Source organism: Dromiciops gliroides, chromosome 4 (assembly GCF_019393635.1).
Source record: "Dromiciops gliroides isolate mDroGli1 chromosome 4, mDroGli1.pri, whole genome shotgun sequence".
In the NCBI taxonomy this organism is placed as follows: Eukaryota; Metazoa; Chordata; class Mammalia; order Microbiotheria; family Microbiotheriidae; genus Dromiciops; species Dromiciops gliroides.
In genome coordinates, this window is record NC_057864.1 from 153,210,852 (window position 1) to 153,238,249 (window position 27,398).

At 38.1% G+C, this 27,398-nt stretch overlaps 1 protein-coding gene across 1 annotated transcript; it reads left to right on the forward strand.

Annotated features, from left to right (window-relative positions):
- Positions 1-7,581: 7,581 nt before the first annotated feature.
- LOC122754716 (SLAM family member 5-like) lies at positions 7,582-27,254 on the forward strand. Its single transcript, XM_044003194.1, has 6 exons — positions 7,582-7,627; positions 13,923-14,270; positions 15,413-15,682; positions 17,187-17,249; positions 20,461-20,574; positions 27,137-27,254. Exons 1-5 carry the CDS (start codon positions 7,582-7,584, stop codon positions 20,571-20,573), a joined length of 840 nt encoding a protein of 279 aa, XP_043859129.1. The 3' UTR covers position 20,574; positions 27,137-27,254.
- Positions 27,255-27,398: the final 144 nt, after the last annotated feature.

Consider the following 27,398-nt stretch of genomic DNA (forward strand, 5'->3'; position numbering starts at 1 on the left):
TTTGTAAATATTCATCCATTTCATTTAGATTGTCAAATTTATTGGCATACAGTTGGGCAAAATAATTCCTAATTATTGATTTAATTTCCACTTCATTGGTGGTAACATCACCTTTTTCATTTTTGATACTGGTAATTTGGTTTTCTTTCTTTTTTTAATCAAATTAACCAATATTTTATCTATTTTATTGGTTTTTTCATAAAACCAGCTCTTAGTTTTATTGATTAATTCTATAGTTTTTTTGCTTTCAATCTTATTAATTTCTCTTTTGATTTTCAGGATCTCTAATTTAGTATCTAATTGGGGATTTCTAATTTGTTCTTTTTCTAGCTTTTTAAGTTGCATGCCCAATTCATTAATCTCCTCTTTCTCTTTTTTATTCATGTAAGCATTTAGAGCTATAAATTTTTCCCTAAGCACTGCTTTGGCTGCATCCCATAGATTTTGGTATGTTGTCTCATTATTGTCATTCTCTTGGATATAGTTATTGATTGTTTCTATGATTTCTTGTTTGACCCATTCATTCTTTGGAATGAAATTATTTAGTTTCCAATTGATTTTCATTCTACTTTTCCCTGACTCTTTCTTACATGTAATTTTTTTTGCATCATGATCTGAAAAGGATGCATTTACTATTTCTGCCTTCCTACATTTGACTATGATGTTTTTGTGCCCTAATACATGGTCAGTTTTTGAAAATGTGCCATGTACTGCTGAGAAAAAGGTATATTCCTTTCTATCCCCATTCAATTTTTTCCAGACATCTATCATGTCTAACTTTTCTAGTAATCTATTCACCTCTTTCACTTCTTTCTTATTTATTTTTTGGCTAGATTTATCTAATTCTGAGATTCAGATCCCCCACTAGTATAGTATTACTGTTTAATTCCTCTTGTAACTCATTTAACTTCTCCTCTAAGAACTTGGATGCTATACCACTTGGCGCATACATATTTAATATTGATCTTACTTAATTATCTATAGTACCTTTTATCAATATGTAATTTCCTTCCTTATCTCTTTTAATGAGATCTATTTTTGCCTGCACTTTGTCTGAGATAAGGATTTCTACCCCTGCTTTTTTAACTTTAGCTGAAGCATAATATATTCTGCTCCAGCCTTTTACCTTTACTCTGTGTGTATCTCTCTGCTTCAAATGTGTTTCTTGTAAACAGCATATTGTAGGATTCTGGTTTTTAATCCACTCTGCAATTCACTTCCATTTCATAGCAGAGTTCATCCCAATCACATTCACAGTTATTATTACTGACTGTCTATTCCCCTTCATTCTATTTACCCCCTTTGTAATTGTCCCCCCTTCTTTCACCCTATTCCTCCTCACCGACGTTTTACTTCTTACCCCTGCCTCCCCCGATCTGCCCTCCCTTTTTATCACCCCCTCTCTTTTCTTTACCCTTTTCTCCCTTGCTTTTGTCCTCCCTTCTATCGGTCCCCCCTTTCCCTTCCCCTTTTGCTTCCCTAAAGAATGAGTTAAGTTTCTTTATTCCAATGAACGTATATGTTATTCCCTCTTTGAATCAAATCTAATGAGAATAGGGTTGAAACAATGTTCACCCCTCCTTTCTTTCCCTCTATTGTAATAGAGTTTTTTCACCTCTTCATATGATATAATTCATCCCATTCCACCTCCCCTTTCCTCTACTCCCCATAGACTCCCTTTTTAACCCCTTAATATTTTTTTGTATCATCACATCAAAGACAATTTATATTTATACCCTCTGTGTAAAGTCCTTCTCTCTGCCCAAATACATTTACAATTCTTAATAGTTATGAGTATTATCTTCCCGTGTAGGGATATAAACAGTTTAACCTAATAAACCTAATAGGGTAACCTTTTTTTCCCCCTCTGTTTACCTTTTTAAACTTCTCTTGAGTCTTGTATGTTGAGATTGAATTTTCTATTCAGTTCTGGTCTTTTCACCAGGAAAGATTGAAAGTCCCCAATGTCATTAAATGTCCATCTTTTCCCCTGAAAGAAAATGAACATTTTTCCTGGGTAATAGATTCTTGGCTGCAATCCAAGCTCCTTTGCCTTCTGGAATATCATATTCCAAGCCTTGTGGTCCTTTAATGTTGAAGCTGCCAGGTCCTGAGCAATCCTGACTGTGGCTCCATGATATTTAAATTGCTTCTTTCTGGCTGCTTGGAGTATTTTCTCCTTCACCTGATAATTCTGGAATTTGGCTACAATATTCCTTGGAGTTTTCCTTTTGGGGTCTCTTTCAGGAGGTGATCAGTGGATTCTTTCAATGATGATTTTATCCTCTGATTCTATGATATCAGGGCAGTTCTCCTTAATAATTTCCTGGAATATGGTGTCTAGATTCTTTTTCTGGTCATGGCTTTTGGGCAGTCCAATGATTTTCAAATTGTCTCTCCTCGATCTGTTTTCCAGATCAGTTGTCCTTCCAATGAGGTATTTCACATTTTCTTCTATTTTTTCATTCTTTTGATTCTGCTTGACTGATTCCTGGTGTCTCATGGATTCCTTATCTTCCAACTGTCCAATTTTAATTTTTAAGGCATTTTTTTCTTCAGTAAGATTATGCACCTTTTTTTTTCCATTTGGCTAAGTGAATTTTTTAAGGTATTGTTTTCTTCAGTGAGATTATGCACCTTTTTTTCCATTTGGCCAACTGAATTTTTTTATGGCATTGTTTTTTTCAGTGAAATTATGCACTTTTTTTTCCATTTGGCCAGTCAGTCTTTGTGCTTCCTTTTCCAAGCTGCTGATTCTTTTTTCATAGTTTTCTTGTTTGCTTTAATTTCTCTCCCCATTTTTTCTTCTACCTCTCTCAATTGATTTTTAAAATCCTTTTTGAGCTCTTCCAGGAAGACTTTTTGTTCTTGAGACCAATTCACCTTCCCTCGTGAGGCTTCACATGTAGGCAATTTGAGGGTATTGTCCTCATCTGAGTTTGTGTTGGCTTCTTCCCTATTGATACAGAAGCTTTCAATGGAGAGGGCTCTTTTTTGCTTCTTACTCATTATTGCAGCTTATTTATTTATTTTTTAAGTTGAGTTGAGGTCTGCTCTGGGGGCACCAGGGTCCCTGTTTTAGGCTTCTTGTGCAGGGGTATAGGTGCTGTGTGACTGGCTTTTTACTCTGAGGCCTTTATAGTGTGTGCAGTTCGCCCCCCTGCACTCCTGTCTGGGTGCGCTCGGCCAGGCGCCCTATGCCCGATCCCCAATCCCGCCTGACCAGTTCGTCGCCCTCCTGGCCGGTGCAGGTAGGTTTTTCCACTGTCCTTCTTGGCCACCAGATTTTTGAGTCAGGTTCCAGGGGCCTCAGTTGTTCGGCTGTGGCCCGCAGCTCCTGCTGACTTGCCCCGACCCCCTCGGCGCTGGGCTGCTGCCCTGTGCTGGGCCTCCCTTTTGCCCGAGTCAGACCGACCTTTTCCTGAAGTCTTCTAAATTATCTCTGGTTGGAAGACTGTGTCTCTCTGTCTCTTTGCAGGTTCTGTAGTTTCAGAATCTGTCCAGAGGCTTGATTTAATGTTCTTTTTGAGGGAACAGAAGGAGAGCTCAGGCAGCTTGCTGCTTCCTCTCCACCATCTTGGCTCCGCCCCCAACCCTATTTTTTTGCAGGGCAATGAGGGTTAACTGACTTGCCCAGGGTCACATAGCTATTAAGTGTCAAGTGTCTGAATCTGGATTTGAACTCAGGTCCTCCTGAATCCAGGGCCAGTGCTCTATCCACTGCACCACCTAGCTGCCCCTCCTCAACCCTATTTTAAAGATGTCATCATGGGTCAGCTAGGTGACACAATGGATAAAGCACTGGCCCTGGACTCAGGAGGCCCCAAGCCCAAATCCAACCCCAGACATAAGACACCCCACCCTGTTTGCCCCACAAAGAAGAAGGATAAACAAAAAATAAATGATTTACAGATATCATCCCTTCATATTCAGTTCAGACCTGAGTCCTCTGTGTATTCCTTTCAGCTACCGTCATACTGAGAAAGTTCTTATGAGTTGGAAGTATTATCTTCCCATGTAGGAATGTAAACAGCTTAATCTTCTAATATCCCTCAATATTTCTTTTTCCTGTTTAACTTTTTATGCTTCTCTAGGGTCTTGTATTTGAAAGTCAAATTTTCTATTCAGCTCAGGTCTTTTCATCACAAATGCATGAAAGTCCTCTTTTTCATTGAAGTCCCATTTTTTCCTCTGAAAGATTATACACAGTTTTGCTGCGTATGTGATTCTTGGCTGTAGTCCCAGTTCCTTTGCCCTCTAGAATATCATATTCCATGCCCTCTGGTCCTTTAATGTAGAAGCTGCTAGATCTTGCTTTATCCTTATTGGAGCTCCACAGTATTTGAATTACTTTTTTCTAGCTGCTTGAAATATTTTTTCCTTGACCTGGGAGCTCTGGAATTTGGTTATAATACTTCTGGAGATTTTCCTTTTGGGATCTCTTTTAGGAGGTGATCAGTGGATTCTTTCAATTTCTATTTTGCCTCCTGCTTCTAGAATATCATGGCAATTTTTCCTGACAATCTCTTGGAAGATGCTGTCTAACCTCTTATTTTAGTCATGGTTTTCAGGTAGTCCAGTGATTTTCAAATTATCTGTCCTGGATCTATTTTCCAGGTCACCTGTTTTTCCAAGGAGATATTTCATATTGCCCTCTATTTTTTTTATTCATTTGGATTTGCTTTACTGTGTCTTGGTTTCTCATAAAGTCACTAGCTTCCCTTTGTTCAATCCTAATTCTTAAGCAATAATTTTCTTCAGAGAGCTTTTTTATCTCCTTTTCCACTTGGATTTTCATGCTGTTGCCTTTTTTCTTGTGACTCTCCTGTATCACTCTCATTTCTCTTTCCATTCTTTCCTCTACCTCTCTAAATCTTCCTTCTATCTCTCTTACTTTCTCTTCAAAGTCCCTTTTGAGCACTTCCATGACCTGAGACCAAATCATATTTTTCTTGGAAGTTTTGGATGTAGAGGCCCTGAGGTTGCTATCCTCTTCTGAGGGTGTACCTTGATCTTCCTTGTCAATGAAGAAACTTCCTGTAGTTCTCAACTTTCTTTCCTTGCTCATCTTACCATCTTTTATTTTACTTTTAACTCCCTCTTACAGTGGGACCCTACTTCCAAGCTATACTGTCCCAAGCTTCAGAGGGTCCCAGATGTTTGGGATTGAGGGAGGACAGGTTTTTTCTCCTACCTGGTCTGTTCTCTGGTCTGAAGATAACCTCAAGCCAACTTGCTAATTAACCAGCCAACAAAAGTTTGTGTGCTGTGTTTCTTAGCTTTGATGAGCCTGTGCCCCTCCCCTACCCGGGCCTCCTGCTGCTTACGATTTCTTCCTGGTTCCCTGCTGGGGTGGAATAGCTGAATTCCTCCTTATATCCTGCAGATACCCACTGGCCAGTCATTCAGCCCTCTCACCTGACTGTAAGCTTAGTTCCAAAAGACGGTGGTGCTGCAGCTGATTTGGAGACTTGGGGGTAAGTTCCTCTTGCACAGTGTGTCTGGGGTCTGCTGACTTGCCCGACCCCCTCGGCGCTGGGTTGCTGCCCTGTGCTGGGCCTTCCTTTTGCCCGAGTCAGACCGACCTTTTCCTGAAGTCTTCTAAATTATCTCTGGTTGGAGGACTGTGTCTCTCTGTCTAAGGGGAAAAATATTCACATGACACACTTCTAAGTTTAGTCTATGTAATTAATATTTTCTCCTTCACTTTCTTAAGTCCAGACAATCCACAAAACAATAAATCAAGCCCTGATGTGAAGTATTTGCTGATTTCTGAGGTGTAAATGCTCACATTGTAAATTTAACAATTAGCTTAAATCTGACTCCAGGACACATCTGTTTAATGCAAAGGTGGGGAAAAGTGAGGATGAAAAATATATATAGAAAAATATAATTGAGGAAAATGAAATGAGAAAGGTCAAAGACTTAGAGATCACACAAAACTTCATGTCTCTATATCTAGGGTTCATATCCTTTTGGTGTCATGGATCCTGCTAGCAGTGTAGTAAAGCCTATGGACCACTTCTCAAAATAATGTTTTCATAGGTATAAGATAAAACACATAGTATTACAGAGGATAACAATTACATTGAAAAAATAGTAATTAATTTTTAAAGAGCAAATTTATGGAGTCCCGGTTAAGAACCTTTGCCTTCATCGAAGTTTCTTTTTTTTTTTTTCCGAGAAAAAACAAATTGGTAGGTTTTAGACATGGCATGGCAACCACAAAATAATACCATAAAGCAGTAGTTCTCAAACTTTTTTTGTTTCAGGACCCCTTTACACTCTTGAATTTTTTTGAGTTTTCCAAAGAATTTTTGTTTATGTGGCTTACAGTTATCAATATTTGCCATCTTAGGAACTAAAACTGATGTAATTTAAATTAATTGTTTATTTATTCATTTTAAAACAGCACTAATAAACCCATCATCCATTAACATAAATAACATCTTTCTATTAAAACTATTTTTCTCCAAAACAAAAAAAATTAAGAAAACTGACATGTCATATATTTTTATAAATCTCTTTATTAACAAATATATGTGTAGCACTTTACAACAATTATCACATTTGATCTTCACAACAACCCTGGAAGGTTGGTGCTATTTTTATCCCCATTTTACAAATGAGGAAACTGAGGGTTTGCCCAGTGTTACACAGCTAGAAAGTACCTGAAGCCAGATTAGAACTTAAGTCTTCCTAACTCCAGGCCCAGTGCTCTTGTTCACTGTACCAACTACCTACTTAATAATAGAAAACATCTGGATTCTCCCATCTGCTTCAGTGTTTAATCTCTTGTGATATGGTGTTTTGGTCAAAATTTATGAAGAAAATCCAGCCTCACACAGATATGTAGTTGAAAAAGGGAGGAACATTTTAATAGGCAAATAATGTTTCCTATCATTATAAAAATAGTTTTGACCTCACAGACCTCCTGAAACAGTCTCAGGGTCTCCCAGGGGTCCTCCGACCACATTTTCAGAACCACTGCATAAAGAATGAAATTGTTGTTGTTTTTGCTTTAACAGACAGGCAAAGATTTTTTCGTTTGTTTTTTTTTGGGTGGGGCAATGAGGGTTAAGTGACTTGCCCAGGGTCACATAGCTAGTATATGTCAAGTGTCTAAGGCCGGATTTGAACTCAGGTCCTCCTGAATCCAGGGCCCGTGCTTTATCCACTGTACCACCTAGCTGACCCCCCCCACCCCAAAGGCTTTTTATTGATGTGTAGCTAGCTTAATGTCTCTGTCCAGCCAGATCATTGATGCATCAGAGCAAAGATCAGAATTTACAAAAAGTATAAAACAAAAAAAAATGAGAAAAAGATACGGAGTATAATTAAAACAACTAAAGCCAGAATTAAGAAAATTAAAAAGCCAATAGGACTAGATTCTATGATACCATCATCTCTGTGACTACTACTAAAATTCTTCAGCACATGTAGCTATTGCTAAGAGTTCATTTCTATAATGTGTCATATTACTTAGAAAAAAAGAATAAAGAAAAGTAAGACAGTTAAGGAAGTTTCCCCTCATTGTCTCTTTTGTTGCTTCCTGTCAGAGGTTTAGGACCTTATAAGAACATGGCCGAACACCATGTCTGGCTCTTACTCTTCTGCCTGCTCACAGGTAAGTTTTAGTTATTATTCATGCCCTCTCTGGCTTCTACCTTTGATAGGTTGATGTACACATGCAGGAATTGAGCCCTAGCTTCTAGTGGTTTAGAGCGAGACTAGTAGTTTCCTTTCAGGATGGGCTTTTTAACTGAAATGCTTACTACTATGGTTTTCCTTCCTCCTAAAATACTAAGGGACTAAGCTGCCCACCAATATGAGGTATGAGGAAAGGATGCAAACATCAAACCTGGCCAGTCTTGTGTGGTTTTTTTTCTATTTTGAAGAGATCTTTTTTTTTAATCACTTGTATTCAAAAATGTCTTCATCTCTAGGCAACTGGTGGGGCAGCTGAAAAAACTGGGCCTGGCGGAAAGACCTGAATTCAAATACAGCTTCAGACACTCACTAGCTGTGTGACCCTTGGCATGTCCCTTGCCTGGCTCAGTTTCCCTAGCTCTTAAATGGGGATAATAATAAAACCTACCTCACAGGTTTGTTGTGAGGATCAAATGAGATTATATTTGTAAAAAACTCAACACAATTTTGAGCACATAGTAGACACCGTTTAAATGCTTTTTCCCTTCCCTCTTTGGACCTCAAGTTCCTCATTTGTGAAATGAGTGGATTAGATTCTAGTATCCCTTCCAGTTTTCACATGCTATGGTTTTAGAATTCTAGGAGATATCCCTTGGTTAGGGCTATGGTCCTTTCAACAGTCCTGAAGGGTGTGCAGAACACATACTATTATCCCCATTTTATAGATTGATCAATTAACATGCATTTATTAAATATTTATGTGGAAAGCACTGTGCAAACACACACACACTCATTTATACCCTACATCCTCTCCATGTTTTCAAGAAAATAGCCAGCCAGCATTATTAGCCACATAGATGTGTTCAGAACTGAACTTCTTTTGTTCCAGCAGTGAGGAGGGCATCACAGATGGAGGAATTTTGTTTATAACTCCAGGATCTCTTCCTCCTTCTTTCACTTTCTCTACCATCCCCTTGGTTTTTTCTATTTTTTTTTTACTTCCCCTTCTTTTGAAACCCTGCCCAGCACACAATATACTGGGTTTTAGTTCTGGAAAAATACAAACAGGTCCTTTAAGGAGGTGGAGAAGCTATTTGTCTCCTTTGCCAATTGAAATATAAGAGGCCTATATTAGGAGGGAATTAAATCAGAGATTATATCTAGGCTCCTACTACCTGTGGAGAATACTCAGTTTCTCAGTTAATAAGCATTTATTGGTTCTTACTGAGTTCCTGACCTAGTGACTAGTTTGGGTGACTGTGGAGACAGAGGGGAGTAACTTTTTATATCTTTTTAGCCTTAAGAGCTATATTATTTTAATTTATTAGGGTCTTTGCATTTTTCACCCCAGAGACTGAATCATTATACAAGTTTAACTTTTGCATGGCTCAGAGTAACAGTGGTTGGTCTGCCTGACCACTGTTGAGCCCATCTGTTCAAGATCTCCTGAACCACAAAAACTGTATGTATATTGTAATGAAGAGATGAATCAGGTTTTAACTCAGTTTGATACATTTCAGTAAATACAAATCAAGCAGCTATTGTATGCAAGGTCTGCGCTAAGTGCTATAGTCAGTTAACAAACATTTACAATGTATAGGAATTTAATAGGAGGCTATGCACCAGGAGCTGAACAAAAGACAAAAATAAAATCATTCTTAATCTCAAAGAATTTACATTCTACTGGACCTTGAAAAGGAGCGTCCCATCACTAACTCACTCTTAGTGGAGTTGTGAAATTCTGCCTGTGACATTCGTTAATTGTGTGTCCACCAGCAAGTTACCTTACCACTCTAGGTTTCAGGAAATTCTCTAAGACTATCTATTATAAATTATGGATGGTTTATGTATGATTTAGTGGAGGAATTTCTCAAAACAAAGAATATAGATACATTATATATTAATACAGATTTTCATGTAGAATATATTCATGATCTATCAATATAATTCTCCTACCCTGAAGTAATTCCTGGTAGAAGAGGACAGAGGAAATTTCCATAATAGTTTGTCCTCAAAACTGAATAAGGTGGGCCTTATTCCAAGAGAATCTTGGAATCCTCAAAAGGAACCACAGAGCACAAACTATACTCAATAGAAAACTCCTTCTAACTTCTCCCCAGCAAGTTGTCATTCAACATTTACTTGAAGATCTTCAGTCATGGGGAATTCACAACTTTCCAGGGGATGAGTGCTCAGGTCATTGACAGATATTCCTGTTGGTGAAAGTACAAAAAGTAAGAGGAGAAAGATTTACCTGTTCGAATAAGTACTTTATCCTTGCAGAATATACTTTCTGTGTTATAGCTAAGTGAACTTCCTTTAATTATTAAATGGACTTCCAGTCTCATTCCATTTGCATTCTGAACCTAAATCACTTAATTTAGGCTTCATCAATATAAAGCATTCTATTGCACTTCTGGAATGGAAGCTATAGTGCTTAACTCAAATCATCAGACTGTGAAGCTTAGGGATTGTCAGGGAGCTAAGAGTTGAACATAGCTACTGTTGCAGTCTCTCATTTCCATCTGTAGTACTAGAAACTTCTAGAGAGAACCCAGCCTCACTGATGGTAATAGGGAGTCTGAGAAAATAGATCATTCTACCCTTGAAGATCCTAGCTGGAATGACTATCAAGAAAATTGCCTGGACTTCCACATTTCTGTTCCCGTTGTGCATGGCAAATATAGAATGGTGGAAATGGAGTCAGGAAGGCCAGGATTCAAAGCTCCTCTCTTATCCTTAATACCTATAGGACACTAGACAAGCTACTTAACCTCTAAGATTTATCTACTCAGTTATAGATGGACTATATCTGATTTGGTGGAAGGAATTCCCACATCAACAAAGGTTCAGATATTTGATGCACATTGATTATGCAATGAACTTATTTGGTACACTAATATAATGCAAATTTTCATAGAGAAAATCATCAGAATCCTTTTATACCCAAAAATATCTAGAGGAGGAGGGATTAGAGGGAGATTTCACAGTATGGTACCTCCTCAAGGAATTAAATGAAGTAGGATTAAGAAGAATCACAAAATATCAGAGTTCATATAATAAAACCCAAACCCAAACACATTCCCAGTACAACTTTCCCCCGTCACATTTCTATTTTAAGAACTGTAATGGGGGCAGAGCCAAGATGGCAAAGGAAAGGCAGTGACTTGGCTGAACTCTCCCCAAGACCCCTCCAAATACCTTCAAATAATGTCATAAGCCAATTCCTGGAGCAGCAGAACCCTCAAAAAGACAGGATGAAATAATTTTCCAGCCAAAGATAGCTATAAGTTAGCAGAAAATGTCTGTTGTACCAGGGTGAGAGTGAAGAGCAGCACAGGCCATGCCAGCACAGCCCAAGCCCTAGCCACAGCAAACCAGGAGCAGGCCTCAGGAGCCTTTTAATCAGCAGCAGCAGCAGCAACTGCTTCTGGAACTCAGCCCACAGATGGAAAGGGCATTGAACAATTGGCCAAAGTGAGATTATGGGGATCTCTTTGCTAGCACTGAGGCAGGACTCTGTTGTTTTGCACATACTCAGATCCAGGTCACAGTCTTGGGTGGTGGTCCCAGGCAGGGGAGGAATACAACCACACAAGAGCTTGCAGCCACAATAAAGCTGAGCACCCCTCATAGTTTCAGGGAAGAAAAGCAGGCCCACCATTACTTGCAGACCAGAGCACAGGCCCGGAGAGTAGTAAACATACCTCTCTTTAAATCATACCACCTTGGAAGAACTAAGAACTTACAAATTCCTAGAAGTATCTCTGAAAACAACTGTACAACCCCCCTCCCTTAGGCTTGGGACAGTGTGCCATCTACCCTGGAAGCAGTGCCCCACTTAAACAAAGAGTTAAAAGTCAAGAAATAGGGTGGGAAATGAGCAAACGGAAAAAAAAATGCTGACCCTAGAAAGTTTCTATGGTGACAAGGAAGATCAAAATACATCCTCAGGAGAAAAAAACAAAGTCAAAGCTCATACTTCCAAAGTTTCTATGAAGGTAAAATAGAAATTGAAAGAATCAATTGATTCCTGAAAGAGATCCTAAAATAAAAACTCCCAGGAATATTATAGCCAAATTTCAGAGCTCCCAGGTCAAGGAGAAAATATTGCAAGCAGCCAGAAAGAAACAATTCAAGTATTATGGAGCCACAGTTAGGATAACACAAGATCTAGCAGCTTCTACATTAACGTATCATATGGTTTGGAATATGATATTCCTTAGAGCAAAGGCAACCAAGAATCACCTACCCAGCAAAACTGAATTTAATCCTTCAGGGAAAAACATGGGAACTCAAAGACAGAGAGGACTTTCAGGTATTCTTTGATGAAAAGACCTGAGCTGAATAAAAAATTTGATTTTCAAATACAAGACCCTAGAGAAGCATAAAGAGGTAAATAGGAAAAAGGAATCATAAGGGATGTTAAAAGGTTAAAATTTTTACATTCCTATATGAGAAGACGGATGGAGTATATTTAGACAGAGGGAACTGGTGTGAGTTGAATATGATGGGATGATATCTTTAAAAAAATTAAAATAAGGGGTAAGAAAAAATACACTGGGAGAAAGGGAAAGGGAGAGGTGGAATGGGTTGAAGTATCTCACATAAAAGAAGCAAGAAAAAGCTTATATTGTGGAGGGGAAGATGGGGGAGGTGCTGGGAAGTGAGTGAACCTTACTGTCATCAGAATTGGCTCAAAGAGGGAATAACATACACACTCAATTGGGTATAGAAATCTATCTTACCCTGCAGGAAAGTAGGAAAGGAAAGAGATAAGGGGATATATTGATAGAAGGGAGGGCAGATTAGGGGAGGAAACAATCAGAAGCAAAACAGTTTTGAAGATGGACAGGGTAAAAGGAGAGAGAGAATAGAATAAATGTCATGGGGAGGGAATAGGATGGAGGGAAATACAGCTAGCAATAGGAAGTGTGAAAAAATTTTGAAGTAAGTTTGTCTGACAAAAGCCTCACTTCTCAAACACATAGAGAACTGAGTCAAATATATTAAAATAAAAGTCATTCCCCAATTGATAAATGATTAAAAGATATGAAGAGTTTTCAGATGAAATAATCAAAACTATCTATAGCTATATGGGAAAATGCTAACTCACTATTTATTAGAAAGATGCTAGTCCAAACAATTCTGGGGTACTACTACCTCATATTTATTGGGTTGGATAATAGGACAGCAGAGGAAAATGACAAATGTTGTAGAAGATATGGGGGAAACGAGACATTAATGCACTGTTGGTGGAGTTGTCAACTGATTCAAACATTCTGTAGAGTAATTTGGAACTATGACCAAAGGGCAATGAAATCATACATACCCTTTGACCTAGTAATACTACTAGTAGGTCAGTATCCAAAAAGAGATAAAAACAAAAAGTTGAATTCAAAATTGAGGATATGCCCATCAATTGGGTAATGGCTGAACAAATTGTGGGATGAGATTATGATGGAACACTATTTTGCTTTAAGAAATGATGAGGGGCAGCTACGTGGCGCAGTGGATAGAGCACCGGCCCTGGAGTCAGGAGGACCTGAGTTCAGGTCCGGCCTCAGACACTTGACACTTACTGGCTGTGTGACCTTGGGCAAGTCACTTAACCCAATTGCCTCACTAAAATTAAAAAAAAAAAAAGAAATGATGAGCCAGATGCTCTCAGAAAAACCTGGAAAGACTTACATGAGCTGATGCAAAGTGAAATGTACTGTATACAAAGTAACAGCAATACTGTAAAATGATCATCTGTGAATGACTTAGCTTTTTTAAGCAGTACAATGATCCAAGACAACTCTGAAGGAGTTATGAAAAATGCTACCCATCCCCAGAAAAAGAATTGATGGTGTCTGAATACAGATTGAAGCATAATTGTTTTTAGTTACTTTTTCTTAAATTTTTTGTCTGTTGTCTTTCACAACCTGACTAATATGGAAATGTTTTGCATAACTATGCACGTATAACTTAAATTGAATTGCTTGCATTCGTAAGGGGGGATGTTGGAGAGGGAGGGAGGAAGAGAATTTGGAACAAAGTTTTTTAAATGAACATTAAAAATTGTTTTTTTCTGTAAATGGTGAAAAAAATGAAATTCTGGGGAAAAACTGTAATAATAGAGGACTTTTTTACTTTCCAGGGCTGCTCATCTACTTTTATTATAGCATCTACAATGCTTATTCCCTAATCATGGGCTGTTGTGCTAAGGGAATGCTATGGTTTAGGAATCAACTTTAATTGCTATTACAGCTTCCTTTTTGTTTCTACAGGGTCAAGAGCCTCCAGAGAGAAAAATGATTCAATAATGGTGACAGGGATTCTGGGAGAGTCTGCTATTCTGCCCATAGAAATACCAACTGGAAAGAAACTTGATAACATTAACTGGTTTTCCCATACATCCGTTGCCCTTGTACAACCAGAAGCAACATCAGTCAAGATTATTACAACCCATCAAAATTATAGGCGACGGCTGAATGTCCCAAACAATACTTACAACTTAGAGATTAGTTCCCTAAAGATGGAAGATGCTGGAAATTACAAAGCTGAAATCAATCTTCAGGGCCTTAAAACTTCCACTACCAGCACCAACACCAAGAACTATATCCTGCATGTCTACAGTAAGACTATAGTGGTGGATTCATAGAATATTTGGGCTGAAAGAGACCAAAGAGACCCTCTAGTCCAACCCCTCATTTTTCATCCAAGGAGACTGAGGCCCAGAGAAGTGAGGTGATTTGCCTGAGGTCACATACATAGTGGAAAAACTAGGAAAAGAAATGGGATTTCCTGATTTAGTTCTGTCTTGTTCTACTGGGTTCTTTTCCAAGGATACTAAAGTGTTCCATCAAGTGTTCCCTGGACCATTCGCTGGCTATCAATAAGAGACCTTGGCACCATACTAGAGAGTGTGGGGGAAAGAGGGGTAGAAAGGACATGGGTCTTATCTTCAGGCAGATCCATCTTTTGCCCTTGCATCTTTCACTATTGGCTCTTTCCCATTTTCCTACAAACATGCTCATGTCTCCCTAGTCCTTTAAAAACACCTTTCCTTAACCCTTGTAGTTTATCCAGCTACCATACCATTAGTCTCCTACTATCCACTGTTAAACTTCTGAAAAGTGCTTTCTATACCTAATGGCTCTTGTTCCTTATTACTCACCTTCTCAACCATTTATAACACTGCTCAAATGCCAATGACTGTCTATTCCAACTGTCCTCTGTAGAGTTTTCAGTGACCTTATAAATGCCAGATTCCAAGGCTTTTTTCACTCTTCTTCCTCCTTGAACTCTCTGCAATATATAATGCTGTTGATCATTTCCATGATCCTAAAATTTCCTCTTCCTGGTACTTTCTCTTCCTTTATATAAAAAACAACAACATATTTTCTCAGTTTTCATCTTACTTCCCTAAATGTGCTGTTCTCTTCAGTAACTTTCCTTGTTATTCTTTACTTTTCAATATGGGCATTCCCTAATGTTCTTTCCTTGGTCCTCTTTTGTCTCTTTGCTTTTCTCACTTAAAAACCTCATTCATTACCACTTTGGTGAAAATTATTCCCAAGATTTTATCTGCTTGCCTCATGTATAGGTTACTTTAACAAGAGTTTTTCTCAAGACTGACTTCTAAAAAAAAATTAAATTAAATTAAATTAAAAATACTGTCCTCTAAAGAGTTCAAAATTGGAAAAACTAACAGTTTATCAAGAAGGTGGTTCCATTATAGACTCATTCTTATGCCTTGTATTATTCTATCCTATAGGACGACTGGCACCACCAATAATTACCCAGAGTGTCATAGCCTCTGAGAAGAAGACCTGTAACATCACTCTGACATGCTTAGTGAAGGAGGGAGGAGAAAATGTGAAGTATCAGTGGACTCCTCTGGGAGAACAAGCTGTTGAGTCCAGTGGGAGATCTAGGATTTTCAGCTTCCAAAGACCTGAGGATGCTCCCATAAATTACACCTGCACAGTCACAAACCCTGTCAGCAACAATTCTGAATCCATACTTATTCAATATCCCTGTGAAGGTAATTATCTGTCTCTTCTTCCCAAAAGGTTTAGGAAGTAGGCCTTGTAACAATTGGAATGATGCCACCTGCTGGAGACTTACTGTAGAAAAGCTCCGCCATGAGGAGAGGGCCTCTGAGGGCAGGACCATGCGGCTTTCTTTGGCATCAGGAAGTGACGTTGGCTTGTGGGAGGAGGAAGGGGGAAGCTGGCGTACTGGCTCTCTCTCTTTCCTGAGGACTCTAGTGGAGAAGGTAGCTAGAAATGCGCTCTCCCTTTAATAGATAGATGAATCTAGGCCTTTCTCTCTCTCTTTACCAAATTCTTATTCTCCTTAATAAATGCTTAAAAGTCTAACTCTTGCTAAAGCTTATAATTTATTGGTGACCACTCATTAGATATTTTAGACAGTATAGCTAGAATTTTAGCCCCTTACAGCCTCAGAAGGTCTGGTCTTTATATGAGCAGTTTCAAGATAGAACCCAACGAAGATAGAAATCAAATCCAGTCAAGGCCACAAGTATCTTTCACTTCGATTTAACTCAACAAATTTGTTAAGGCCTACTAGGTACTGCCTTATGTACTAAAAGAGAAGGCATAGTCCTTGACCCTCGTGAAACTTGCATTCTAGTAGGGGTGATACTAATACAGATAAGTATAATAATATATGACAAATACATTGAAGAAGTATAAATCAAAATGCTCCCTAAAGTCTGAGCGGGAAGGTTATTTTTTAAGATGGGTTTGAGAAGACTTCATGGAGGAGGTAGAATTTGAATTACCCTTTAAAGAATGCATATGAAAGATGAACTTATTAAAGAACTAATTTTATTATCGTGCTTTAAAGCTTACAAAATACTTGGCATATGTTGTTGCATTTGATCTCCACAACACTAGAAGATAAATACTTAGAAAATTAAGGCTAACATACTTGCTCAAATCACATAAGGGGTAATTAATCAAGAAGCATATATTAATTACATACAATATGCAAGGCTCTGTGCTAAGCATATACAAAGAAAAAGAAAAGTTGTACCTGGACTCAAGATGTTAATTTCTTTGGGAAAGATACAACATATTCAAATAAGTAAATAGAAATATAATAGGATCAATATAAGGAGGGACTATTAACAACTAGGAAGATCAAAGATTATGCAAGGATTCCCATAGACAATAGCATCCAAGGTAAGCCTTCAAAGAAACTAGGAAATCCAAGACGGGGTGGTGAAGAGGGAACATATCCCACACATAGAGGACAACCTGTTGAAAGACACAGAGATGGGAATCTCAAGTTTGGGGAATAACAAATAGGTCTATTTAGGGCTGAAATATCATATATATATGAGAGGCAGTGATATAAGTCTACAAAGGTAAATGAGTCAAATTGTGAAGAACTTTTAATGCCAGACTAGAGGTTTTGCATTTTATCCTAGACAGAGTCTACGGAGAGCCACTGAAGGGGTTGAGTGTGGTGTGAGATGGTCAGATCCAAGTTGTAAAAATATCACTTTGTTGACTGTTTAGGTTGGATTGGTGAGGAAAGTGATTGGAAGAGTGCTGATTTTAAAAGCTCTTACAAAAGTCCAGGTAAGAGGCGATGAGATCCTGAATGGAGAAGTTGGCCATTTGAGAGCTACCATCCCATTAGTCTCCTACCATCCACTGCTAAACTTCTGAAAAATGCTGTCTCTATCCAATGACCTTTCTTCCTTACCACTCAGCTCCTCATATTTTTATATGACATCAAATTGTTTTTATAAAATAGTTCAATCTCCAATGACTTTACTGAAACTGTCTTCTCTAAAGTTTTCAATGACCTATAAATGCCAGATTCCATGAGTTTTTTCCATCCTTCTTCCTCCTTGAAATCTCTCCAACATATAGTGTTGTTGATTATTTCTATGATCCTAAAGTTTCCTCTTACTGGGTACTTTCCCTTCACTTATTTAAAAAATAACATATTTTCTCAGTTTTCCTCCTATATTCCTAAATGCTCCTTTTCTGTCTCTTTCATTGAGTTTCCTTGTTATTTGTCACCTTTTAATATGGGTGTTCTTCAAGGTTCTGTCCTTGATACTCTTCTGCCATATATTTTTCCTACTTAGTAACCTCATTCATTCCCACTTTGATGAAAATCACTCCAAAGAATTCATCTGCTTGAATTGGAGATAGGCAACTTTAGCAAGAATATTTCTTACAACTGACTTCTAAAGAGTTAAAAATTGGAAAAATTAACAAAGTTTATAAAGAAAGCGGTTTCATTATAGCCTCAATTCTTATGCCTTGTATTGCTCCATCCTATGAAACTACTGCAATCACCGAAAATCACTGATAATGACATATCATTTGAGAGCAACACCTGTAACATCCCTCTGATATGCTTCATAGAGGAGGGAGAAGATGTGAAGTATCAATGGACCCCTCTGGGAGAACAAACTGTTGAGTCCAATGGGAAATTGAAGCTTTTTATCTTCCAGAGACCTGAGGATGTTCACATAAATTACAACTGTACAGCCATAAATTCAGTCAGCAATAACTCTAAATCCATACTTGTCCAACATCTCTGTGTAGGTAATCATCTGTACTTGTCTCTCTAAAACCTTATCAGCTATGGTATGGAGGTTTAAGGGAGTCTAGTTTTCAAAGAAACAGAGTCCATTTAAAGTACAATAGGAAGAAAACCCATATCCACTAAAGCCTACAGACACTTTTCAGTTTAATTTAATTCAATGAAATAAGCATTTATTAAGACCTGCTGTGAGATGAGCATGGTGCTATATAGGAAGAAGTAAGACAAAGACCCTGTCCTTATAGATCTTACAATGTAGTAAAAGGATAAGAAACCAACATATGTATAATTAATAATATGTATAAAAGTTCAAATATAAGAACTATATAAAGTCCAAGGGAAATTGTTATATACAGGTGAATAGAGGAATTGACATTTGAAGTGGATTTTAAGGAATGGCTAAAATTTCAATTGGTGAATATAAATGACATTTATATAGTGCTTCAAATTTTTCAAAGTGGTTTTTTTTTGCAGTGCAATGAGGGTTAAGTGACTTGCCCAGGGTCACACAGCTGGTAATGACAAAGTGTTTTTGAACATTCTTTCATTTGTATCTCACACTTACTTGATGAGACAAGTGCTATGAATATTATTATAATCTCTTTCACAGGGGAGGAAATAAAGACTCAGAGATTTCCCCAGAATCACACAGCTAATAAACAATTGATCAATCAACAAAAATTTGTTAAGCAAGGTAATTTATCAGATGGGCAGCTAAGTGGCACAGTGGATAGAGTCAGGAAGACTCACCTTCCTGAGTTCAAATCTGGCCTCAGACACTTAGTATCTGTGTAACCCTGGACAAGTCACTTAACCCTGTTTGTCACAGTTTCTTATCTGTAAAATGAACTGGAGAAGGAAATGGCAAAGCACTCTAATATCTTTGTGAAGAAAACCCCAAATGGGGTCACAGAATTAGACATGACTGAAAAACAAAAACAACATATATGAGCTATGTACAATCTATATTCTGAGATTTCCCAAGTATATTCTGGGTTGCAGGATAATGAGAGAAAGACAGCGAGTGATTTTTTTAGAGGAGCCCCAGGATTGAAATCAGTTCATTTGTGCTAAGAGCACATGGTACTAGGACATAGATTATATAATGTATTTGTTTTGTAGATATATTTTGTGTTTACTCATCTGTATGCATGTTGGTTTAGTGCAATATAAACTCCTTGAAACTGTTCTATTTTTTTTCCTTTGTATACATAATACCTTGTTCAGTGCCTGGCACATGGGGGAAGTCTAGCCATGGGTGAAATTAATTGAATGAGAGAAGATACACTATTCTTTGAGAGGATGGTCAGTAATATAGTCTTCTAGGGGAAAGCCAAGAATATTGGAATATGTGAGGAATAGAATATGAAGGGAAGTTTGTTAACATTAGGTCAAGACTTCCAGAAGGCAGAGTGGAAGGAAGGAGCAAAAAGGAATTAGGACTTGGGAGAAGCAAGGTCAAGGTGGATGGGGATGAAGGAGCAGGTAATAGTAACACAGGAAGGGAATTTTAGCCTGTTCTGCCTTTGACTATGAAACACAGGAATTTTGAAGGAGGAGGACAGAGTTCAATTATCATCAGACAGTAGATTGTCAAACCTTCACTGATAAGTAACAATACAGGATTAGGTGTTTATTTGTTTTGAATAAGGTAGCAGGGAGTTCCCGATGACTCCATTGAGAGAAGCATGGTGTTACCTAGGTAAAGATGGAGGCAGAATTTAAACCCACATCTTCCTAACTCTAGAGTCAGCACTCTATTTACTATGTCATGCTGCCTCTCAAGAAGAGGGGAGAGAACATTCTAGGAATGGAGAGCAAAGAGGAATGTGAAGGACAGTATAGAGTCAGGAGGAGATAAAAGGAAAACATAGTTCAACAGTGTGAGTAAAATTATGAAGGCAAATGTCTCTTACTCATTAGGCAATGGAGAGCCAAAGAAGATCTTTGAGCAAAGGAGTTACACAACTAAATATATGCATAAAGATTCTGAGTCTATAATCCAGATTTCCAAGGGAGTAAAACCACAATCTCCCTTAGAGGCCATACTCCCAGTCTCTTTGGAAAGGGTTTTTCTTGGAACCTGGGGTGAGGTGTGGCTCTGGCAGGAACCCAAGATTTGGCTGAGTACACTCACCTTCTGAGTCTATTCAGTGAGAAATCTGATAAAAACAAAATCAAACTTGGCCAAGAAGTCTCCTCAACACTCCTTGCTACTTCCCCTTTCAGGTACTTCAAAGACTTTTGATCCTCTCTGGTATACTCTTCTGTCTGTCTTGGAAATGCTGATCGTCTTCAGTCTGGCTGGAGTGGCCTTTTACTGGTGGCACAAGACAAAATAAGGTAGGATTTTCTGAGAGGCAATGCAAAGAAGCACCTCCTCTTCTCTGGATTTGAATTCTGATTTCTTTGAGGTCTTAATATGTAGGAGGGAGTGAGAGAGGGAGAGGGAAAGGAGAAAAGTCTTTAGGACATTCCCTCACCCATGTCCTCTTCCCTCTCAATTCCCAATATTAATATATTATGATATGCATTTCCTTTGTATAACATTTTATAATTCCCAAAGCCCTTTTATGCACATCAGCATGAAGCTGGAAAGACCTTACTAACCACCAAGTCAAGGAATCAGAATCTCTGAGTTGGAAGGGACTGTGGATTAGGGAGCCAACCTGCACCTGAATGACAATGCCAGCTAAGCGTATCTTCCCTGTAGTCATCCAGCCTCTGCTTGAATATTTCCAGAAAGACAGAGCCTGTGATCTCTAGGAGCAGATCAGTTCACTTTTGAATTCTTCTAATTATTAGCAAGCTTTCTTTTCCTTACAAGGATATTAAAGCTGCCTCTGTGCAACTTTTACCCATTCATTGCTATTAGTTCTGTCTTCTGGAGCCAGAGTAGATCTAATCCCTCTTCGGCCTGCCAGTAATTAAAATAATTCAGGACAGCTACCATATTTCTCCAAAGATTTCTCTTTTCCAGGCAAAACAACCCCCATTCTTTCAAGCAATCTTCCTATGATGTGATCTTGATACCCATTACCATCTTGATTTTCCTCTAGGTCCACCTCATCCCCAGATATTCTTTAGCCAATTAATCTGCTTCCTAAAATGGGGTGCCCAGAACTGAACACAACAATACAAATTTGGTCTGATTAAGGCAGATTATAAATATATAGAGAAATAATATAGTTCTATATAACATAGATGTATATGTACATATATACATCTAAATGTAATATAGATATTATATACACATGCCTATACCATATATACACATGTTTATATGTATTATAGATGTGTGTACATATATGTATGTGTTTACATGCATATACATGGGACAAACTACTGAAATATACATATATTGACATATCTGTACTTTATCCTAATATATATATATATATGTATGCAGATAGTTTCCACATATCTACATCTCCTATATCTATATAAACATATATGGATATAGGGAATAGATATAGATTAGGCAACTAGGTGGCACAATGGATAGAGAACTGGACACAGAGTCAAGAAGACTTTATTCAAATCTGACCTCAGACACTTACTAGCTGTATGAGCCTGGGTAAATCACTTAATGTCTCTATTTGCCTCAGTTTCCTCAACTATAGGGACAAGGAAAATAACAGCACCTTCCTTGTAAGCTTGTTCTAAGAATCAAATGAGATCATATTTGTAAAGTGCTTAGCACAGAATGAGGCACATAATAAGTATCCTATAAATGCTTATTCCCTTCCCTCACTTCTCTAGATAGATAAGGATACAGATATACATATAGATGATATGGATATAACAGAGTGTGTGTATATATATATATATACACAGTATATACATGTTATCCTGGACACCATGTTTCTCAATTCAAAGGAATATCCCATTACCTTTGTGGTTGACATCAGACTGTTGATTCATATTGAGTTTGCATTCCACTAAAACATAAAAGATGGGTCTCAAAAATTGTTACATAACCTCACTTTTTCCATCTTTTACTTTTGAAAATTTCTTTTGACCCAAGGGTAAGTTTTTGCATTTTTCACTTTTAAATTTCATTCTATTAGCTTATGTTCTCTGGCTAGAACTTTTTGAACCCTGACTCTCTTGTTTAATGTTAGACATTCCTTTAGGTTTTGCATTAGCATATCTGTTAAGGAAGTTATCTATGCCATATCAACTATCTATATAATGACATCCAATGTTAAGTCATTGATAAAAATATTAAATATCAGAGGGTCAAGCATGATTCTCCTCAGTATAGAACTTCTAGGTTGATGTTAACCCATTCATAACTACTTTTTATTTTATTTTTTAATGACTACTTTTTAAATATAACCATTCTACCAATTCCTTAATCACGTATGTGGTTGTCAAGCCCACACCTCTTTATCTTTCCTACAAGAACATAACTAATGATTTTTCCCACAGGAATAGAATGAATGATTTTTCAAATGCTTTGTTGAAATCTAAGTAAATTCTATCTACAAAATTCACCTGATGTATCAGCTTAATAATTCCACCAAAAAAGAAGTGATTATTTTGATATGCCCTGTTCTTAATGGCATTATATTGGTTCTTTGTGATCAGTTTCCTTGTCTAGTTGTTAATTTTCTTTCATAAAACTTTGATAACTCATTTACTTTTATGTCCTAGAATTTTATCAGGGACTGAAATCAAACTCACTGGCCAAATAGTTTGCAGGCTTCATTCTCTGTGCAAACCCTGATTACTTTTGAAAATCAGGACATCTGTCCTTTTCTAGTGCTGTAGCAGCTCTCTCATTCTTCAAAATCTTTCAAAGATCCTTAAACAGTGCCTCAACAATCACTTCCCTCTTCTTGCCATGACCTAGGATGTCATTAGTCTGAATCTGGTGATTTGAACTCATAAAAAGTAGCATGGTATACTCTTCTTTTTGTCTTAGCTATCAAGCCCCCTATTGGTCATTTCTGTTCTGTCCTTTCTGCAAACTATAAATTGAGTAGTTCTGCCTTCTCTCATCTGTTGTCACTGGGGGAAAGGGAATAAGCATTTATCAAGTGCCTACTATATTCTAGGTACTGTGCTAAATGCTTTACAAATATCATTTCATTTGATCCCCAAAACAACCCTGTGAGTTGTGCTATATTATTTCCATTTTGCAGTGAAGAAAACTCAAGCAGACAGAGGTTAAATGAATTGTCCAGGGTCATATGACTACTAAGTGTTTGACACTAGATTTGAATTCAGGTATTCCTGATTCTCAGGACAGGGATTTTTTTTGTGTTTAACAAATAAGTTATCCCTCTATTAAGAAGACCATTATGGGGGCAGCTAGGTGGAGCAGTGGATAAACACCTGTCCTGGATTCAGGAGGACCTGACACTTGACAGGTACCAGCTGTGTGACCCTGGGCAAGTAATTTAACCCTCATTGCCCTGACAAAAAAAAAAAAGACCATTAAAGTGAGGAAATTCAGACCCAGCTGACCTAAATTTTGCTGTGGAACAAAGAAATGTAGTCAGAGCTTAGGGTTTTTTCCCCTTCCTCTTAGGTAGCTCAGGAGGTAAAGTACCAGACCTAGCCATCTAGCCTGCGTCTCATTCAAGGGAGGAGAGCTGATGCCAGGAAGACTTGAGTTCAAATCAGACTTCAGATACTTACTAGTTTTTTGTGACCCTGGGAAAGTCACTGAACCTCTATTTGCCTTGGACCAGGCTAAGTGGCTCAATGGATAGAATTCTGGGCCTGGAGTCAGGAAGACCTGAGGTCAAAGTCAGCCTCAGACACTTACTAGCCATGTGACCCTGGACAAGTCATTTAATTTTCAAGTCAACTCAGTTTCTTCAATCATATAATTAGTTGGAGAAGGAAATGGCAAAGTTCTCCAGTATCTTTACCAAGAAAATCCCATCCAGGATCATAAAGAGTTAGACACAACTGAATGGCTGAACAACAACAACAATTTCTGACTCCATGCCCAGCATGCTATGAATTCTGTGCCATCCTCTACAAGTAAAGTACCTGTCCCTTTAATTCAACAATATATATTATTGTTAATAGATTTTCTTTCCAGGCTCTTAATCTTTAGCACTCCTTACCAAGACCATTTAACTTCCATTGCTTCCATCTTTTTTTTTCTTTTTATCTGAGTTGGTCAATGAGTTCCCTATGCATTCACAACTTCCCCTGTTCCTCCTCAATGGAGTATTATTTTTCTTTGTAATTTCAGAATTTCAACCTTGAAAGCTTCTTCCTATCCCTCTTGGAGTCATTCTTCTTATGGAATCTTAGACTTTAAAATATTAACTATCTGGGCAGCTAGGTGGCACAGTGGATAGAGCACCAGTCCTGAATTCAGGAGGATCTGAGTTCAAATCCGGCCTCAGACACTTAACACTTACTAGCTGTGTGACCCTGGGCAAGTCACTTAACCCCAATTGCCTCACAAAAAAAAAAACCATAAAATATTAACTATCCTTTCTCTGAATCTTTTGAAATTGGTTCTCAAAAAAATCTAGGATGTTTGTTAGACCAAAGCTGCTGCTTCTTTTTTTTTTTTTTTGGATGAAGTGATTGGGGTTAAGTGACTTGCCCAGGGTCACAGCTAGTAAGTGTTAAGTGTCTGAGGCCAAATTTGAACTCGGGTCCTCCTGAATACAGGGCCAGTGCTTTATCCACTGTGGCACCTAGCTGCCCCTCAAATTTTCCTTTTTGATAAGAACCAGGTGCAAAATAGAAGTTCCTCATTATTTATTCCCCTTTTGAAGGATGAAATGATCACTAAAGCAAGCCAAAAGATTATTAGCTGCTCTACTTTGGAAAGGAAATGAGAGATCCAGAAGATATCTAAATAATTCACATTCTTCATCACTCATCCATCTTGCTTCCATGCCAGATCTTTGATGCTTCTGAACTCATCCATCTCCTCTTTCTGACCAGGTCATCTCCAGTATACTTCAATTACAATACTGATTCTCTTTCTGCCTCCACTAATCTTCACCCAAATGTTCTATTTCCCTCTTTAGTTTCTAAATTTCTTCACATGATTAAATCTTTGTAAAACATACTGCTACTCTTTCCTTCCTATCACCACATTATCATCTATTCTGTTCTTTTTAAAAATAAGTTGTACTATTTTCTAATCCTGGGTCCCATTCTACCCAATATGAGTGTTAGTAGTATAACGGACAGATACTGATAGGAGTGGAACCAAGACCTCTTTCCCCAGCCTCCACATACCTCAGGATGAATTTGATAAGAAATCATATGCAGGAAGCACATGGGCCAACAACCATGTGGAATGGAAACATCTTGGGATGCTGTGTGAAAGATGAGGGGCACTTAGTGTTAAGTGCTGAACTGTGAAATATAGGCTCAGTGTGAGAAAGCTGTCGACAGGGTCAACCAGTGCTGCCCTGAGAATTGTGGATCTGGAAGCCATTACCAACTTCCAGATCCCTACATAGACTCATAAAAAGCTGAAGAGACACCACAACAAACAAATCTTAGAGAGACAGAAATGAAAAATAAAGCAGAACTTTAAAATTCCCCTGACTTTCATATACTATCAGACAGGGTTATTGCGTTGCTAATTTTTGTTGAACTTAGACTTTGTCTTAAGGAATGTATCTTTGGAGTGGGAGAGGAAGGAAAAGACATATTGAGAAGCGGAGGAAATAAAAAAACAAAATATATCCATTTTTTTTTACAATTAGAACTATCCGGGGCAGCTAGGTGGTGCAATGGATAGAGCACTGGCTCTGGAGTCAGGAGGACCTGAGTTCAAATCTGGCCTCAGACACTTGAAACTTACTAGCTGTGTGACCCTGGGCAAGTCATTTAACCCCAATTGCCTCACAAAAAAAAAAAAGAACCATCCAAAGATGGAATGGACTACCTCAAGACATCGTGAGTCTTTCTCCCTGGAGGTCTACAAGAAAAGGCTGGATGAACACTTTTCAAGTCTGTTGTGGTGGGGATTCTAATTCAGGGTTGGATGAGGTGGCCTCTGAGATTCATCCCAAATCTGAGATTCTATGATTCTGTGAAACACACAGTAGTAATGCACAGATAAGAGACTTCATTGATTGGTTCTTTGAATTTTGAGAACTGTGAGTGAAACCTTGAGGGGAGAGAAACAGAAATGTCCCTTGCTATCTAAATAAATCTTTTCTGACTTGAATATCCTTTTAGTCTCTTGCTTTCAGGGGAGCTCTGGTACCCAGGGGCAGTTGAAGATGAGGAACAAACAATTCAAAGATATTATCAGAGAGAAAACTTCCAAAGATTAAATTTAGTCCATTGCGTAAGAGATCAGGACCTGTTATTCAAGTTATGCCATTAGTTTAAATTTGCAGTATATGCTAATTTTATTTGGAATCTCACACCCATCAAAACAGCTGCCCAGCCTCACCTGGTACCTGTTAGCCATGGAAAAAAGTAAGGAAAAGTATAGACCTCAGGGCAGAGGGGTTCCTGAAAACCTGAGCGACCTGTTCAGGAAGGATAAGACCCCTCAGGGACAGCACTAGTCCCAACCAAACCTGGGCAAAATCTCTTCTGTGGATCATCAAATCTCAACAGCTCTATTGTCCCCATCTTACAACTGAGGAAACTGAGACAGGCAGTGGCTAAGTGGCTTGTTCAGGGTCACCCAGTTAGTAGGTATCTGAGGCCAGATTTGAACTCAAGTCTTCCTGACTCCAAGATCAATATTCGATCAAATGTACCACTTTGCTGCTTCTGGACAAAGAGTCCACAGACTTGCCACTAACAAGCTGTGTGACTTTGGGCAATAGTCCCCTTTGGGGACTATAGCTTCCTGATATGTAATGTGGGAGGACATTGGACTAGATTATTTCTGAAGTCATTGCCAGGCTTTAACATACTGTGATTATATGAATTTGATATTTTCCAGAAATTGCTTCACTTTGATGAGCAAGGAATGGTCCTTCTTCTCAGGAGACTTTGATCAGGAAGAGGTGAGACTCTGAACATGGATCAGCTATGTGATGTCTGAGAAAGAGGACTGTGCTAAAAATTAATAAACTTATATTCTAATTCTGGTCTTCTGAAAAGAGCATTATATTAAATGAGGACCTAAAATCCAGAGAAATCTCTAAAGTTTTATGGTTCTTTGTTCCTCTCTAGACATGTCTAGTTAGTTGTCATAGAATGGT

Excerpts from the sequence above, each read along its gene's own strand:
- LOC122754716 (XM_044003194.1), top strand. The coding sequence starts at position 7,582 with ATGGCCGAACACCATGTCTGGCTCTTACTCTTCTGCCTGCTCACAG. Across the intron at positions 14,271-15,412 it reads CTATATCCTGCATGTCTACA|GACGACTGGCACCACCAATA; the intron begins GTAAGACTATAG and ends TCTATCCTATAG. Across the intron at positions 15,683-17,186 it reads TATTCAATATCCCTGTGAAG|GTTGGATTGGTGAGGAAAGT; the intron begins GTAATTATCTGT and ends TTGACTGTTTAG.